This window comes from Parastagonospora nodorum (genome assembly GCF_000146915.1).
Source record: "Parastagonospora nodorum SN15 chromosome Unknown scaffold_1, whole genome shotgun sequence".
Lineage (NCBI taxonomy): Eukaryota > Fungi > Ascomycota > Dothideomycetes > Pleosporales > Phaeosphaeriaceae > Parastagonospora > Parastagonospora nodorum.
Window position 1 is genome coordinate 1,457,951 of NW_001884549.1, and position 17,412 is coordinate 1,475,362.

The window sequence follows — 17,412 nt, forward strand, 5'->3', positions numbered from 1 at the left end:
AAAAAGGTAAGGCAAGGATGAATGAATGCTGGCACATGAGCCTCGACCATCGTCATCGCTAGGCATGCACCTAGACAAAGACGGCAGGGGCTTGCCCGCTTCGTATCGATTGCAGGCCCAAAGACCCCCTCCACTCAGCAGCCAGCGCCAGACCTTTGCCATGGGACCTGCAGCATACTTTGGTACCCTACTCAACTGTGGCCTCGCCGTTACAGACCTCCCCGCCGCGACAAAGCCTTTTCAGACAATTTCCATTCTGAACAGCTTCCGCGGAGCCAGAAAAGTTTCCTGCACGTCATGCATGCGCAGGGTTACTCAACAACCCATTTGAAGCAATCCAGGATTATGTATTGCATGTGAGGAAACTGATGATCCCACGCAGTGTGCATGCAAAGTCTGGAGAATGTGGGGTGCGCGCAGCCTATCCCTGCCCCTTTGGAAGCGCATCTTCGATTTCTTCGTCAGGCTCTCTAGTCATGAGGCACACCTGCACGACACGTTGGATAGGAGGCTGGAGTCATCCGGGCGTAGTGATCGAACATGGCGCTTTCACATGTCAGCACGATGCACTCAAATGGGGCCAAAGCGGTAAGATGCACAATATCTGTTCATTCTGGGCTCAAGAAAGCCGCCCAAACGGCTGCTTTCTGACAACTCGCACATATGCACCTATTAACTCCTCGTCTCCCACATTATGTCCACGCCCTATGCTAGATGCCCATCCGCTAACACCATGCTTGCAATGACAAAACAAAAAACTACTAATACACGGAGTGACCATGCAATTCAAATCGCTGGTAACAAGAGACAACCATGGGATGTCTAGGAGCTCACAAGAGCTCTGAAGAAGGGTAGAAAATTGACAAAGGCGATACTGATGATTGCGATAATATGCTCTTTTGACACAAAATGTACTGCAGGATGTGGAGTGGTTGTGAAGGTTCAACTAGTACAACCTTCCTCTGCTTGCTTGACTCGCCCTGCTGGGACTCGTGCGACTTCGCTCGTCCTCCTCCGGAACATCGCTCAGTCGCGTAGGATGGTGGTGCCTCATGCCTACCCACTCGTCCCCATAGCCATCTCCGCTATAGTCAGCCTGGCCGGCTGTCGCGAATGCCCCTCCCGCCGATGGTTCAGCGCTGGAAGTTGTAGCATACCCGCCCGACGAAGAGGCTGCAGTACCATAGCGCTGGAGATGCTCCAACTCGCGACGGCGATCTTCTTGCACATCGTACTCGTCTGAGACAGGCGACCGGACTGAATTGTAGGGTACACGGTGGCCCGCATCATTCACCACATAGCCACCTCGGGCGTCTGCTGGGTAGTCCTCATCTTCGCCCTCTGATGTCTCGCCGTGTGATGTCACATACGACATCTCGTCTTCTGGTACGCCTCCTTCAGGATCTTCATGCAAGTACGACCCCGGCTGCTGGTAGAAAGCTTCGGGTTGCGACATTGCTTGCTGATTGGGCGGCTGCTGAGCATGAGTTACCCGCGGTTGAACCTGGATGGGGGCAGGGATTTGCGATTGCTCAGCAGCGGTACTGTAGGTACCAGGCCGCGAGGAGGAAGCAGATGTAGCTCCCGCTGGCACATAGGAGCCCTGAGCTAGCGATGGTGCATCAGGTTCTCGACGACCATGGCGAGCGCTCTCTGTGAAAGGGTCTGTATCTGTCGGTGATTGGCCTTCCTCATATGAGTAGTGTTGTTCAATGCCTGATCCTCCGCTCTGTGCACCGGCATATGCATCTTCTGAAGCCCTTCCACCTCGGCCCATGTTTGGCTCCCGGGGAACTACTTGTACACCGCCGACCCAAGTCGGTTGGCCTTCTCGGAGGGAAAACGTGCGGTCGCGTTCTTCCTGTTCCCTACGTCCCAGCTCTTCCCAAGCTCGTCGAGCTTCTTCCTTTGAGATTTGCAGCTCGCGCTTCATCTCAACCACTGCCCGCTCCGCATTCTTCTTCTCAGTTGCCATGCGTTCCACATTCGCTTCAGCCTCTTTACGCGCCTCGCGCTCTGTCTCCAGTGACTTCACCAATTGTGCTTCTCGCTCCTGGGCACGTTCCTGTTCTTGGCGATGGTCGTAGAACCATCTCTGGAACTTTCGCTCCGACGATGCGCGCAGGCGCTGGAGCTCAACGACAGCATGAAACAGGTTAGCTCCTGCAGCTGAGAGATCTGTTATCTGCCGAGACAACTGTTGTGCCAATGGCTCCCTGCGATTCTCATCGGTGTTGGCTTCGAGTCGCCGTATCCAATACGAGGTAAGACCCTCCCAATGTGAAGACAGCGTTTCCCAGCGCTCAAAAGCATGTGGGAATGAGGATGTTGTCGAATCTCGTGGCAGTCCGCTTGTTGACCCTGGCGGAGGTGCAGTCGACGAGGGTCCTGCTTGTGACGGGCCTGAAGCAGCGGACGGTCGTCGAGCGTGTTGCACAGGGGGCGGCCTTCTCGACTCTGCGCTTGGCATGGTAGCCGATTGATTTGCTTGAGCAGGTCGAGGTGGCTGTTGCGATTGCGAGTTCGTCCTCGATCTCGAGTGGCCGGCTGTCGTATCCTGAGGCGGACCAGCTTGGGGGACTACGCGTTCTGGTTGGCGCGGTACGCCAGGTGGTGGGTATTGTACGAATTGTTCGCCGGGTCTTGAGGCAGCTGGTTGGGGCTGTCTCTGAGCTCCAGGCTCGGCGGTGGTGGTGCCAGCTACGCCAGCAGCTTGGGCTCTTCTTTCGGCGCTTCTTCGACGCTCCTCTTCGGCCTTCCGCTGCTGTTCTGCCTCCGCTTCTTGCTGTCGTTGTCGTCGGGCGTTCATGATCATCTGCGGAGTGCGAATGCCGGGAGCGGTCTGGCTGTGTAACTGGGAACAGGGCCTCCTCGTGCACCGCCATTGGCAGCGCGTCCGCCCGTCAGATCACTCATGTGCGCGTTCTCCTCGATCAGGTCGGGGTGTGAACGAGTACGGGAACGCGGATTGCCTCTTCGAGAACAAACCTGATGGCAGAGGCGGTGCGCCGCGAGATGCGAAGGGCGGGGTGTGGCTCGAAGTATTCGGGGTTGCGAGAAAGCGATCGTGCACGTGGACGATAGCTCGATGAAGAATTGTCCGCGAACCGGACAAGTCGCTGCTGCTGTTGTGTCGGGTCAACTGACCGTGCGCGCTCGAAGTTTGGTATGCGTCGGAGGCTGTACGCGGCACTACCAGAGGAACTCGAGGCTCGCGAGTGGTTGTGCTGGGTCCGATAGAATTCTGCAGCCTGCTGCTGCGGTTTGTTACTACGTTGAAGCTCACAATGGCAAGGTGGGCCGTACCTGGCGTAGCTGTAGTGATGTTTGGTAAGGTTGCTCTGGTGCTGGGGAGTCGTGGGTCTCGTTACGCGTGTCGCGGGAGGGCAGCAGGTTGAAAAACTCTGGGGGTGAGCTGCTCGACGACGTCACGGCGAAGTGAAACGTGTGCACTCAAGAAAATCGCACCCGTGGGCGCAATCCTCCCTGGCTGGAGGCAGATGTCGGCGCGTAGCGGCCGGGTGAGGAGGCGTGTTGGGGAGCGCTGGTTATACCGGAATGCGCGTAGAGTAAGGCAATGGCTGGAGGATGCGTTAGATACAGAGGCGGTGGGTAGGTTAGCAGCGGTGCCATGTCTGCTGTGCTCCCAAGGGAGTCGCGCGGAGATTTGGTGAGGTGGTTGGTGAAGTGGCTGGGGGGGTTGGAGAGCTCCATACACTCACGTACAGCTTCACCGACACTTATAGACGGCCAGCCCAGATGCGACCTGGATGCACGCGCGATTCGTGCAATTGCAAGCGCTGCTGCGTTGTTCGCGGGCGTCCAACTCGCCGTGATGCTGCTGCTGCTGTTGCGCTGCTGGCCAGCAACGTCACCACCGAGGTCAGCAGTGAAGCGAGGGCTTCTTCCACCCGCAGCGCACGGCCGCCGCGCCTCTTCGGAGGTGCGACTCGAATAGACGAAGACACGCCTGTGTCTCAATTGGCGCTGTCTGAGGTGCGCGCCTGCTCAAGTCGCGCCGGAGTGGTCGCTGACGCTGAAAGACACGGTCCAAGAACCCCCAACGAACGACAACGAATTTCGGGCGGTGGGGAGATGCATTGACCAGGAGCAGACGTGCATACGCGACATGGACTGGCGTCAGTTCAGATTAGACCAGCGATCCGGATGCGATGGGTCGTGGATGGGGAGTCCATGATGCCAGCGATGAGCTGGCGCGACTAAGCCTAGACGGGGGCCAAGGCATAGCGAGCGAGAAGCAGGTTGTCCAGCGCCGTGCTCGAGGCGCTGTCAAGCGGATCAAGGCGCTCTACCTGGAGACGCGCCGGACGCAAAGATATGGAAGGAGCTGTCCTCTGATGTCGTCGACAGCTCTTTCCTCTCAAAGCTCGCCGTTACCTCATCGAGCTCCTCAAGCTCTCGCCAATCACAGCTCGCAAGCTGCTTTGCCTCAAACAACGGCCTTGTCGTCCCGGCTCCCGTAGAACGGGCCCGGTGCGCGGACGCTCCGTTTTCAGAAGCTGCACACGTCACGCTCAGTTGTCTTCACGCAGGTTGCCAGTGTTGACAGCCTGGAAAGTTCATGCTTCCAAAGCATGGCTGGACATCATGATGCATCATCGTATACGAGCTGTGTAGTCTAGCACGTTCGCTGACATGTGAACCCCTGCGGCGTGCATATACATTGCATGCAGCACCCAGCCTCGCTTCCTGAGCATCCGGACCGAGTCAACGGCAGCGATACTTCGACTAGTACGAAATATCCAATATTTGCGTAGAAGACGCGGCAGTGCGTGATCACTGGCATGGACAAGAAGTCGTGAAACTGCAGGAGAGACCACTTCACTACTGCGTGTCTAATGTCCTCAGATGAGACCCCAACGAATCTAAACCTCTCAACCCTCAAGACTTCTTCACTATATCTTGTAGCCTTCTCCGCCAGCCATTGAACTTCATACCGTCTTTCCTTCCCGCTATGCTCACATCTCGAGACGGTTCTGGCGTGTCAAGACCCAGATCTCTGGTTTTCGCCTTCTCTGCTGCCGCCAGTCTATCCTCCTCCATCACCCGCCGGACCCAAGCCAGTTCTGTCGCACAGTTCTTTGTCATTAGGTGCTCGGCTCCATACCTATCCATGTACCACGCGTACGCGCGTTGAAAAAGAGGTAGAGCTTCTTCATACTGCATCTGATCAAGGGCCAGTGTAGCTAGGCTGAACACACTGTCGATAGTAGCGGGGTCGTCTTTGCCCAATATTTTCTCCTTCGATGCAAGCGTCTCCTGGTGCATGTGTATCGACTCGGCGTACTTGAGCTGTGCTCGCAAGGTGTCGGCTAGTGCAGATTTTTGCATCAATGTATATCGACTCTCGGCTCCAGCTTCTTCTACAGCGAGTGAGAGTGCCTTTCTCTGAAGTTGCTCTGCTTCCGCCAGCTTGGCAGGTTCCGTGTATTCGCGACGAAGTGATGCGCTCAGGTTGTTCATGCTGACCGCTGTCACCGGGTGATCTTCTCCAAACACCTTTCTTTTCCCAGCTAGCACTTGTCTGTAAATGACTTGTGCTTGTGCAAACTTTTCTTGGCGTTCCAATGTTGCGCCTAGTTGATGGAGAGTGCTGAGGGTCAGCTTGTCCTCCTCACCAAACGCTGTAGAAGACAATGCCAGTGTCTCTCGAAATATCTTTTCAGAATCTTCAAGGCACCCCCTGTCGCGCATTATCGAACCCAACTGGTTCATGGCTGTGAGTGTCCTATCATTGGACTCTCCAAACACGTCTCTGTACATTGGGAGGCATTCTCTGACCATCTTCTCTGCTTCGTCCAGTTTCCTCTGCCGTAAGATATTCCCCACCAGGGTGTTCATGAAGGTAAGCGTATGTGGAGACTTCTCACCTACCTCCTTCCTCAATAGTGACACGACTTCTCGAAGTATTTTCTCTGCTTCCGTCCATCTCCCTCGGAAGTCGATAGCTCTTGCCAAATTTCCTCTCGTTATTAGCGTCTTCAGATCTCCTTCGCCAAAAGTATCTCTTGTCTGCTCATAGGCCTGCAGGAAGCTTTGCTCAGATGCTCGATACCGGCCTAAATCGACCTCGCACGAACCTAGTTGCTCCAGCAATCTGATTCTGTTCTCCATTTTCCTAGCTTCTAAGAAGTTTGCCATGTGCATACCATGATTCAAGTATGCCAGCCAATAATTCCGATCGCTATAGCTCCCACCCAGCCTAATTTCCACCAATCGTGCCAGTGCTTTGTCCAGCCAGACAGTCCATTGTTGATGCGCTTTGAGCCAGGCACGGATTGCTAAGTGGACCAGTGGATGGACGTCGAACCTCTTGTAAGTCTGCGAATCTTTCGTCGAGGCGTCGATCTGAGTATTTCGCTCATTGACAAAGGCATAAGCTTTCAACGTGCCAATGGCTTTCACGTGCTCTATCTTAGTGTAGTAAGGCAGAAACATGTTTGCGCCAATATCGTTACTGGCCGTGCAGGCCATGAAGAACAAATGCTCCGCTGCTACAGGATCCTGTTTCTGAATCTGCTCAAACGAAATGTACCATGTTTTGGCGACTGCATTAGTCGCTTCGCGGTACCGATTTTGGTCTTCAAAGTCTTCGCTGAGGAGCTCAATGGCATCGTCTTCGCCGCTTTCGTACAACGTAGTGTAGTCCTGAAGGGTGATATCGTTTCTGTTGATAAAAGCAGTTGCTTGGACGATGGCGAGAGCGTGGAAGGAGAGCAGCTGAAGTAGTTTTTCGTGACCTTCTAGTTGCTGATGGTACCCTGGGCCCAGCCGTTTGTGTAGTAGCTCGATAGCTTCGACTCTTTCTAATCCCTTCAATGCCAAGGTATTACTCTCAGCCAGTTCAACTGCTGCTGCACGGGTCCGCGTGGTGAATATGATGGTGCCTCTGCGGCTGTGAGGTAGATAATCCATGAGCTTGTCCTCTGATTCATCAGTCCCAATATCGCCGACGAGGACGCTTGCGTTGTCTGCGTTATCAACTACCATGAGCCAATGTCCCATAGTGTCACTACTCAACTTGGCCTTGACGAGTTGTTTGACATCCACAGTGTCATTGTCGATGCCAGGTATACCCAGCACCCTCGCAACATCGAAATAAGCGTGTTCAAAGCTATCCCGGGACAGAGCCGGAATCCAAAAAATCGCACGCGTTGGTTGTAGTTCTTTCATCCAGTGTATACTTTCCAGAGCAAGGGCTGTCTTCCCACAGCCACCGAGGCCGTAGATGGCAAGTCGCTGGCCGCCCTCAGAGAAGATGAAATTGCGGAGATGATCAAGCTGTGATTCTCGACCTGAGAAAAATCGAGGCCTTTGCAGTGGCACTAGGTAGGGTGCTGGTATAGCATCAGCGTAAAAGTCTAGTGCCAGGTGCAGCTAACATGTCATGCGAACCTTGCGAGTGTTTGACTGCACCTGCGGGTGTGTCTGCACTTGTGTCACTTGCACGAAGCAATCCTTGCTGCCGCAATCGATCCTTCGCAGCGGCATCGATTTCTCTTAACAAGCGACTCATTGCATATTCTTGTCCTTCACCATAGATAGTTGTCATATGGATGCCGAACATCCCCAGCAGTGAATAAACTTTGTCTTCTTCGTATGTCGTGTTGCGGCCTTTCATCCATGACAACCGCTCCTGGACACTAAAATTAACGAGCGGTGTTGCTCTCAAAGCAGCTGATGCAATGCCCGTGGTTTCATGAATCTGTCTCTCAAGGCTTTGCCTATCACCTAACTGCTTGCCTTCTCGGGAAAAGAATTTGACACTTCGTGGAGCTAACAATTCCTGCAAAGTCCTTTGGGTCAGGTCACAACGTTAGCCGTGTATAGATACAATTTACAGTCAGCCAATTCAGTAAGTAAAGGCGTAAGATTCAGTTTTTGACTTCATAAGAGGGTATCCGAATAAGTAAACGTACTGGGACGAGTCAGTGCGTGCCAAACATGATAAGTGGCATTGAGCAATGTGAGTTGTAGCAAAAAGGTGCAGGAAGACCTGTTGCGATACCACTCGAGCTTTTGCCTTAAAAGATTTCACAGGACGACAATCAACTTTATAAACGGGGAAGACTGACCCAGCCTCGAGTAAACCATAGACTTTTCCTGAAAGCAGGTTCCCATCCGTCGATCATGCACCCATCGACTGTCGAAACGTCCCATAGATAGACGTAGCATTGGTCCGCAGCTTGATACCAACGAAACATGGAATTGATGGCGTGTTGGAGCTCAGTGCTGTCGTTCTTGTTGATACAGCACGTATCCACCCAGATATGGTTAAGGCCATCGCGTTGCGCTTGCTGTACGCAGAACTGGATTTTGTCGTAGCCTTCCTTGCTCTTGCTTTTCGACCCATTCACAGCACTTCCTTCGAGATCATCAAAGGTGACCTCTTTGCCATGTTGCCATGTATGGGAGAGTATGGCATAAGGTGGGATCTGCTCTCCATCAACGTGTTTCTTTGTAAAACTCAACTCTCCTGTACTGCTGCACTTCAGAAGTCGCATTGTGTTTGCGAATGAGGCGTACAGGAGCGGGGATAGATGACGGCATGTTGATAGAAACCCTGACGAAAGTAGGTGGGACGACTGCAGTGGCAGGAATATTGGCGCGCTCGGTTGCCTGCTAATGAGCGTTGCCCAAGCCAATGTGGCCTGCAGAAGTAAACGCAGAGTGGGGCGTGTGACATGGTGCAGGAAGAACGTTGATTTGCGGGAGAGAATGCTGCCTCAGGACATGTATGAGGCACAGTCGCTCGGCGAAACTGTCACCTGTCGCCGAAACTGATGATCCCGGGTTGAATTCAAAACAATCTCTAGGGGGTATCTTTGCTAATCCATGTCTTCCAGACTTTCTCCAACGATCGTGGGTGCTGAATCCTCACTGACCATGATGCCGACCATGCACTCGCCCCAGCATATTCTCCCAATTGACCCACGGATGGACTTCCATGAATAGTTTTGTACCGTCCTTACCTGCAGCTCGTCTGAGCTCGCCTTCACCACCTGGGTGGAATGGGCAGATATGGTGAAATGTTGTAGACCTTGCCCTGGTAGGCCGACCATGCCGGCTTAGACTTCCGGCCATTCTTCTCCTTCAGCATAGCGGGAGTTACGCGCATCAAAGTGTCGACACCCGACAGGTTCTTGCCTGACTTCTGGAGATGTGCCCAGTCGAGCGGCGAGTGACCTGGTGATAGAAGCACTTTGCCACGCGCATTGGGCGTGTTCGCCGTGGGGCGACCAGAGACAGGCACACCCAGACCGCCGCCAGAAACTGGTGGCCCGCGGTTCGGTAGCGGGCCGCGATTCGGTAGAGGACCTGTGGTGGGTACACGCATAGTGGGCAGAGCGCGTAGATTGGAAGGCGCGACTCGCGGGGGTGGCATGAGGGACGAGGCGGCGGGTTTCATGGGCGGGGCCATGAGGTTCGGCTTTGGCGGCGGGGCCATGGCGAAGGTGGGAGCCTGTCCACCAGCTCTTTGTGCCGAGTTCAGGGCAGGAAATGAGGGCGGTGGCAGGTCATCTTCATCATCGTCATCTTCATCTGAACTCTGATGCGAGTCGAGCGTGAAGGTGGGGACTGCAGGCACATTTGGCGGCTCTTGTGGAGCGGCCTTTGGCGTGGTTTGTGGTGAAGTCTCAGAGGTGGCATTGTTTGTCGTGTCGCGTGTGGTGCGATCCTGCAACTCGACGTGTCGCTGTTCATCTAGGGCTTTGTGCTCCGCTTCGCCGCTCTGCGACTTATCCAGCCGCGAGCTCGCCGCACCATCTTTCGCTTGGGCGTACAATGCGGGCCATGTTGACGGTGGGTGGTGGTAGAGTAGGAACGACAGCGATATGGCGAGTATGGAGACCGCAAATATCATTTCTCAGGGTGAAGAAGGAGGAGCGGAAGCGGACCCTGAGAGATAGTCTGGTGTCGGCACTGAAATCCAGACGCCCATAGCTTAGAAGACCCTTGCAGGTATGCTGTAGGGCTGAGGCACCACAGCGCTTATGACCTCACATGCCGCATGCCGTCACCATGCGAATCCATAGGGCGAGCCTCAAGTCTCGGCGGTGAATGGGGGTTTCTTTTGGAGTTTGCCCCGTGAGTTACCCTCCGCCAGCCGCGGCCGGGTCCTGATGTAATACTCTTTGTGATCCATGGGGCTGAAGTTCCACGATCATAAAGGTCGCGCTTGCCCCCACCACCCCTCCATCTACCTCAATTGGAAGCTTCCACCCACGACTTCAACTGTTTGGACGCGCAGCAAGAGCACAACAACAAGATGGTACATAATTTCGCCAACGTGCCCGAAGGTGTATCCTCACTCTTGGATACGGATCTCTACAAGCTGACTATGCAATGCTGCATTCTCAAGTTTTTCCCAGATGTCTCAGTCACATATGGCTTCACCAACCGCACGCCAGAAAAGAAGCTCAACCGCGCGGCTTTCAAATGGCTCCAGGTGCAAGTTGCGAGTATGTGGAACGCATGTTGTCGCGTTTTTTTTTGGCTAATATCAGACAGAGCTCGAGAACATACGTGTCACCGACGATGAACTCAGCTTTCTGAAGAAGACTTGTCCATACCTGAACGCACAATACCTACATTTCCTGTCGACATTCAGACTCCAACCTTCGAAGCAGCTGAGATTAGAGTTCAATGTTACAGACGATACCGGCGCCGACAGCGACCTGGGCGACTTCCGCATACACACCGAAGGCCTTTGGCTTGACACCATCCTCTACGAGATCCCACTCCTCGCCCTTGTCAGCGAAGCATACTTTAAATTTGTTGAGACAGATTGGAGTTATGAAGGCCAGGTCGACAAGGCATACCAGAAAGGATGCACATTGCTTGAAGGCGGTTGCATTGTTTCCGAGTTCGGATCGCGAAGACGACGCGACTACCACACCCAAGACCTGGTATTGCAGGGTCTCCGCCGGGCTGCAGATGAGGGGCAGAAGGCTGGTTGGCCAGGCAAGCTGACAGGCTCGAGCAATGTCCACTTTGCTATGAAGCACGATCTTCTACCCATCGGAACAGTTGCACATGAGTGGTTCATGGGCGTCGCTGCCATTACAAATGACTACGAGAATGCAAATGAAATTGCGCTGGAGTACTGGACGGCCACGTTCGGGGAAGGCGTCTTGAGCATTGCGCTTACAGATACGTTTGGCACACCGACGTTCTTGAGGGCGTTTAAGAAGCAGATTCCAGCGGTCACAACAGCTATACCAGGAGGTGCCACCACAGTGCCATCTGCAGTAGCTACAACGAATCCTGATGCTGTGCAATCAATGGCTTCTACCAAGCCGCCGATTGAAGCTCCCATTCATGAGACTGTGGGGCCACGCAAGACGTATGCGCAAACCTTCGTCGGAGTTCGCCAAGACTCTGGAGACCCTCTAGATTTCATCAAGATGATGCGTGAATTCTATGATAGAGAAGGCATCCAAGACAAGAAGACGATCGTCTTCTCTGACTCGCTGAACATCGAATTATGCTTCAAGTACAAGGCAGCAGCCGAAGCACAAGGCTTCCAGCCTACATTTGGTGTCGGAACGTTCCTGACTAGTACGTGAATTTTCGAAAAAAGGATCTATTACTTCAACAGCTGACAATGACAGATGACTTCGTAGAGAAGTCGACAGGTAAGAAATCAGTGCCCTTGAACATCGTTATCAAGATCGCTTCGGCATCGGGCCGCCACGCGGTCAAGATCAGCGACAACATCGGCAAAAATACAGGTGATAAGGCAACAGTGGATGACGTGAAGCGCCGGCTTGGCTATACAGAGAAGGAATGGGCTGGCGGTGACGAGAAAACAAGATGGGGCAGCTCTGCCCAGCCAGCTGCGAAGTAAGGAAGAGACGTCCCATGAGCGCGAAGATAGTCTGTCTTGACTACTGTGCATGTACATATACCCCGGATGATGTGGTAAGACCGAAGATACCCAACCAACAGAATAGAGGCTACCCCGAGCTGAAATGCCGTCTGCAAGGCTGAGCCTAGCGTGGGACCCTGAGTTGCTGAAGGATCGTGGGCGGGAGAGCTTTGGATCACATCTGAAGAGCATGAAGGCTTTCACTAGCTATGAAGCTCGATACAGTAGGAGTCCAGAAATACGAATCTGTCCTAACAACCATCGACCCTCACGTGTACAAGGTGAACTTACTGTGTACAAGATACAGGTGTAGGTAGATCAAGCAACGATGGCCACTCAGCAGGAAGGCGCAAGTGCCAAATTTAGAGACAGGCGGCGAGCCACTCAACCCGCCATTAGCCTCGCCAGTTAGCGCGACCCACTCTGCAGCGCCAATTGAACATGAGATGGAATCCGAACATTCAGCCCCAATGGACACGACGACTTTGCTGCTTCTTTAGTTCTTCACGTCTCTTCCCTCTGCAGCCTTTCGACTTCTGCATTGAATACCCGCTGTTTCACATTAATCCGCATTGCTCTTAAAGTAGTGCGTTTGGCCGATCGACTACCGTTTGCACGCACCGGCACACCGTTGTCTCAGGAGAGATCTCAGTTGCCCACATACCACACAGGGCCGGTTTCAGCATGAGTGTAGGTCGCCTTGCCTTCTCCAACCACCACTGCGTTTGATCGCGCCCTCTCTTCACATTCATTCGCATCGCTCTTCAATTCTCCTTACTAACGACATGAACGAACAGTACGCCAACAACGGTGGTTATAACCGCGTCGACGAGCGCACCAATCCGTTCAACGACCGCGCTCCATACCGCGAAGGCAAGTATTCTGGCCAGTCCTACTTTCCATCATCCTCTAATACCTTGCAGAACACGAGATGGATCATTACGAGAACAATCGCCAAAACAACCCCAACGCCATCCTCGATGAGTGCCGCGAAGTCGATCGCGCCCTCGACCAGCTCGACCAAGACCTTAACAACCTCGATGGCGTCTTCAGGAGATCGCTGGCACGCCCTGATATGCCCTCGGGCGAGATCAACAGGCTCAGTTCGGACATCATGACAAGCTACCGCGGTCTCGTCAGCCGCGTGAAGAACATGAAGTCGAAGCCCGCATCTGGCGAACCTAGGAACGCACCACAAGTAGGAAAGATAGACCGCAGACTCAAGGCGACAATCCACAGGTACCAGACGCTCGAGTCGGACTTCAGGAACCAGTCCCAAGCAGCTGCTGAACGTCAGTATCGAATCGTGCGTCCAGATGCGTCAGACGCAGAGGTCAGGGAGGCAGTTGCCGACCCTGACGCGCCTATCTTTCAGCAAGCTGTACGTACCTGGATACTTGACCTTCTTGTCCTTGTGTTCTTGCTAATATCCATCAGCTTCTCAGCTCCGACCGCCGCGGCCAGGCTAGCTCCACTCTGCGCAACGTCAAGGAGCGCCACGAGGCGATCCAGAACATCGAGCGCCAGATGGTCGAACTCGCCCAGCTGTTCCAGGACCTCGACACCATGGTGCAGCAGCAGGAACCTCTCGTCGCCGACATTGAGCAGAAGGGCGAGGAGGTGCGCGAGAACATGACCAAGGGCAACGAGGAGATTAGCACAGCGATCGTCAGTGCGCGCTCGCGTAACAGGAAGAAGTGGTGGTGCCTGCTCATTTGCATCATCATCCTCATCATCATTGCGGTTGCAGTCGCGGTCGTCGTCACAAACGGCCAGAAAGCCAAGGAAGCGACGTAAGTGCCCCTTGCATACTTTTCCAGTCTGCATTATCCTAACAGCGACAAAAGCAACCCAGCATAAACCCCATCCGCCAATCACATATCCGCCATCTCTACCGAATAGCTCTCTCTTCATCCAGGCTGGACCCGTACCCTGTATAATTCCCCGTTAATGGGTGGATGTGCATATCCCCCCATACCCTCCAATCAGCTATTCCTCTCCAAAACACCGTCCTTGCATCTCTATTTTGTATAAGTCTTGAAGAAATCGCGTCAGCCACGCTGTTTTTGTTGTTTGTATACACGGGCGCTGAGGCGCACCACATATGTTCAGCGGCATGGAATATTGCCCACTTGGCTTGCATCGTACTACTACTGCATTACTTGAAATTGGTGCAGAGTCATTCTTGATATCCGAAAATAAGAAAGGAAACAATTTCGAAATGTTGTATGGATGAGTGATGTGATGTATTGAATCAGGTATGTGATTTGTGATGCAAGATGTACGTGGGAGTATACACGTAATTGTACGGTGAGGACCTGTTGATGCCCGCATTGCTTCACTTCAATCGTCCCCAATCAGCTTTCAACTCAACATCTCCGTCTTCGTCGACCACCTTCCCTCTATCCCATTCCCTCGCCTGTCCGCGCTTCGTCCACATAACATCCTCCTCGTCCTTGACATCGCCCTTCTCCCACTTCCTCACCTGCTCATCCGTGAATCCAGCCGCCCTAAGTCTATCCGCGCCTTGCTGCTTGAAGCGCTGACGGTCGCGGAACGACTCAACCGCATCGCCCCACTCGTCTTCTGCATCAGAAGGGGGCCGGACGTCGACAGTCGGGTCATACGCGGAGGAGAAGCGGGAGTCCATGCCCATTGAGTTCACCTTGTGTGCGCCGCGGCCACGGGAGCGTACGGAGGGTTCCATGTGTGGTGGGAGGGGGCCGACGATGGCTTCGAGGGGGTCAGAGTCGGAATGAGGGTTTGGAGAGCGTCGCTTTGATTTGCCTGAAGCTTTGCGATCTTCGTTTTTGCGATGAGGTCGGCGCGGAGATTGTGATCGTGATCGTGATCGATATCTGCGCTTCTTGTCGGTCCGGGTTGAATGCGATGACCTGGAGCGCGAGCGGGAGGAGGATCTGGAGCGAGATCGGCGTCGCTTGTGACTTTGGGTTGACTTCTGCTTTCTTTGCGATCGGCTTCTTTCGCTGTCTCTTTCGGTGTCGTGTCGGCGCCGATGGTCCCTTTCGCGATGGGACTCAGGGTGTCCTGACTGTCGAGTTGACCTTTCCCTGCTTTCCTCCCGCTTCCGTTTATCGCGGCCATGGTCCCTGCTTCTACTACGATGCCTTTGATCGCGTGAGTCTAGCGACCGCTCTCTGTGCCTGTGTCCATTTCTATGCCTGTCACCACGCCCCCTATCGTCTGTACGGCGTTTAGACGGTCCGGAATGTGGTTCTTCCTCATCACTCAGAACAGGTGTCAAGCGCCCGTCTGCTTTCCTCTCTTTCTTGACCTCCTCGTTCTTTTGCGCCCGTATTCTCTCTCGGTTCATGCGCTTCAGACGCGCGCTTGACTCCTCGGCCTCCCTGGCAAGCAATGCAGAGTTGTGACTGTCGGTCTGGCGGATGATGTGCCGCAAGAAGTTCGTGTTTGGTTTCGGCGCGCCCGGTTTCGATCTATAGTCAATGAGAGGGCTGCTTTATAATCATGAAGCGCAATATGTACTTTGATCACTTGAACAGTTGCGACTGGAAGCGCCTGTGAGGCTTTCAACGCACCTCTTCGGATTGAAGGCATCGATGCCGACTAGCTCGTATTTCTTCTTCGCATTCTGAGCGTCCTGCTTCAATAAGCTCGCAACATACTCGTCGTCATCAACAGTTCCAGCCATAGTGTGGGTAGAGGCTACAGAAGAGCGACCGAGTAATGTTGGAGCGACGGTGAGTGGTTTCATAGCACTGCGGACGCTAGTCCATTGTTGGTAACTACCGCGGGCATGCGCGTTCGATTAACAACAAACATCCCTCCACATCACGCATTCCTCGTGTACTTCAGTTGAACAGCAATCAATCAATCATGGCGCCAAAGCGAAAGTCAGCCCCGCCTACTCCAGAAACTGCGCTCGAGCAGTTGCGCAAGTCCCAGTCACTCAAGCTCCTGGCCATCGCCGAAACATTGTCGCCAAAAGACCTTCCACAGTCGGCGAAGAAGCGCAGCTCAGTAGTGTCAGAAGATAGCGAACAGAACGGCGACACTCACCCTGCTGCACTTGAGGCAGACCTGGTGCATTACAAGGTTTGTGACCTGCAAAAGTGTATCTGTACTGTACTGACTTGAAAACCAGGAACTATTCAGTAAACTCCGCTTCAGTTATGTCGAACAAGTCACGAAGGAAAAGTTCCTACGCAGCATCACCGAGAACCCCCCACGCCTAGTCGAGGCCCCCGAGAATGACGAGAAGGAGCAGGAGATTCTGACACTCAAAGCAAGTCTAAAGGAGCGCAAACTCGAAGTGGCCGAGATACTCAAACAGCTCGAGGAGAAGGGCAAAGAGCTTTCCCTGCGATATGAGGGGCTGCAACTACGGACACAGCAGTTGGAGTCTTTGCCTGTCGAGATTGAGGGCTTGGAAGCCAGCATCGAGCGACTGAAACAAGAGCAGACGCCAGCATCCGAAAATCCGGAGCTCTCGCTTCCGCTACCAGAAACGAACAAGATCCTCAGCGAGCGCGAAGCTGAGTTGGAAGCACTGAATGCGCAGATAGCTAGTTTGCAGGCGTCCATGCCGAGTCGAGCACGAGAATTGGAGAAGCTGGAGCGCGAGCTGAAGCCACTCGAGACGCAGAAGAACGGCACTGTTGCGGCAGCTAAAGAGGCACGGCGGAGGAAAGAGGAAGGCGGCGGTATTGGGGATGAGCTGGAGGAGAGGGGCCGATGGCTTCAGGCTTCCGAGAAGGCTCTGAAGGAGATGCTAGATGTCTAGGGACGATGGACATGATGCATTCGGCGTTCTGGCTGGGATTGATTCTTGAGATACCACTGCCTGTTCATGACTTTCCGTATTGATTAATCTGGGTCTTTGGCCCGTCGCAGCTTGCTAGTGACTTTTCGAAGATCGTGCCGTGAGGCTGCAACATGTCGGTGTGACGCGAAGTTCACTTTGGCCTCATCAGCTTGCATGACGCTACATGGATGCTCCCGCGGCTTGTGGAGAGAGGAAAACCAGATTCTGCGTCGAGTCAAGGACATGCCAGCTGAAGGCCAGGGCGTGTTGGGCTGTGATTGGGCAGACGAGGCTTCACCGCCGCACGGCTTATCGATTGTGGTTGCCTTTCCAACGCGTGGGTAAACACAACTGGCCCGGAGTGGGTCTTCCAAGCTAGATGAGCTGGTCACCGGTAGCCACTGCACACGCTGACCTCCGAGGAACTCTGAACCACATTCCAACACCATCGCGCACTTTGAGATCTCGGGACCCTACCGTTCGAAGCGCAGCCAAACAAGCCGGCGACACGACTGCAGTTCCTACGCCGAGCTGTCCGCTACGTCGGACAAGCTCAGGGACGCTGAGCATCCACCGAGGTCAACACGCCTCGACTGCAGGAGACGTCTCTCCCTATCATTACGCTTGTCACGACTTTACGACTTTCTGTTTCCGTGGTTCTGCCTCCGTTTGAGCGCTCGCTCGTCTTTTCTACAGCGTCACGCATTTGTTTAGCTCAAACCCACGAATAACG

The 17,412-nt window shown here is 53.9% G+C and overlaps 8 protein-coding genes across 8 annotated transcripts; 3 read left to right on the forward strand and 5 right to left on the reverse strand.

The window, feature by feature from the left end:
• Nucleotides 1–946: 946 nt before the first annotated feature.
• Nucleotides 947–1,975, reverse strand: SNOG_00640 (hypothetical protein; the record flags this gene model as incomplete). Its single annotated transcript, XM_001791269.1, has 1 exon — nt 947–1,975. One exon carries the CDS (start codon nt 1,973–1,975, stop codon nt 947–949), a length of 1,029 nt encoding a protein of 342 aa, XP_001791321.1.
• A 3,075-nt stretch (nt 1,976–5,050) lies between these two features.
• Nucleotides 5,051–7,512, reverse strand: SNOG_00641 (hypothetical protein; the record flags this gene model as incomplete). Its single annotated transcript, XM_001791270.1, has 3 exons — nt 5,051–5,087; nt 5,129–7,316; nt 7,404–7,512. The coding sequence occupies 3 exons, from the start codon at nt 7,510–7,512 to the stop codon at nt 5,051–5,053; spliced, it is 2,334 nt and encodes a 777-aa protein (XP_001791322.1).
• Nucleotides 7,513–7,872: 360 nt separating this feature from the next.
• On the reverse strand, nt 7,873–8,525 carry SNOG_00642 (hypothetical protein; the record flags this gene model as incomplete). The annotated part of the gene is made up of 2 exons (XM_001791271.1): nt 7,873–7,939; nt 8,097–8,525. 2 exons carry the CDS (start codon nt 8,523–8,525, stop codon nt 7,874–7,876), a joined length of 495 nt encoding a protein of 164 aa, XP_001791323.1. The 3' UTR covers nt 7,873.
• Nucleotides 8,526–9,016: 491 nt separating this feature from the next.
• SNOG_00643 (hypothetical protein) lies at nt 9,017–9,886 on the reverse strand (the record flags this gene model as incomplete). The annotated part of the gene is made up of 1 exon (XM_001791272.1): nt 9,017–9,886. The coding sequence occupies one exon, from the start codon at nt 9,884–9,886 to the stop codon at nt 9,017–9,019; it is 870 nt and encodes a 289-aa protein (XP_001791324.1).
• A 405-nt stretch (nt 9,887–10,291) lies between these two features.
• Nucleotides 10,292–11,872, forward strand: SNOG_00644 (hypothetical protein; the record flags this gene model as incomplete). Its single annotated transcript, XM_001791273.1, has 3 exons — nt 10,292–10,484; nt 10,534–11,583; nt 11,637–11,872. The coding sequence occupies 3 exons, from the start codon at nt 10,292–10,294 to the stop codon at nt 11,870–11,872; spliced, it is 1,479 nt and encodes a 492-aa protein (XP_001791325.1).
• Nucleotides 11,873–12,678: 806 nt separating this feature from the next.
• Nucleotides 12,679–13,833, forward strand: SNOG_00645 (hypothetical protein; the record flags this gene model as incomplete). The annotated part of the gene is made up of 4 exons (XM_001791274.1): nt 12,679–12,766; nt 12,817–13,274; nt 13,331–13,686; nt 13,812–13,833. 4 exons carry the CDS (start codon nt 12,679–12,681, stop codon nt 13,831–13,833), a joined length of 924 nt encoding a protein of 307 aa, XP_001791326.1.
• A 288-nt stretch (nt 13,834–14,121) lies between these two features.
• SNOG_00646 (hypothetical protein) lies at nt 14,122–15,566 on the reverse strand (the record flags this gene model as incomplete). Its single annotated transcript, XM_001791275.1, has 2 exons — nt 14,122–15,351; nt 15,454–15,566. The coding sequence occupies 2 exons, from the start codon at nt 15,564–15,566 to the stop codon at nt 14,232–14,234; spliced, it is 1,233 nt and encodes a 410-aa protein (XP_001791327.1). The 3' UTR covers nt 14,122–14,231.
• A 185-nt stretch (nt 15,567–15,751) lies between these two features.
• On the forward strand, nt 15,752–16,658 carry SNOG_00647 (hypothetical protein; the record flags this gene model as incomplete). Its single annotated transcript, XM_001791276.1, has 2 exons — nt 15,752–15,970; nt 16,020–16,658. 2 exons carry the CDS (start codon nt 15,752–15,754, stop codon nt 16,656–16,658), a joined length of 858 nt encoding a protein of 285 aa, XP_001791328.1.
• Between the last annotated feature and the right edge of the window lie 754 nt (nt 16,659–17,412).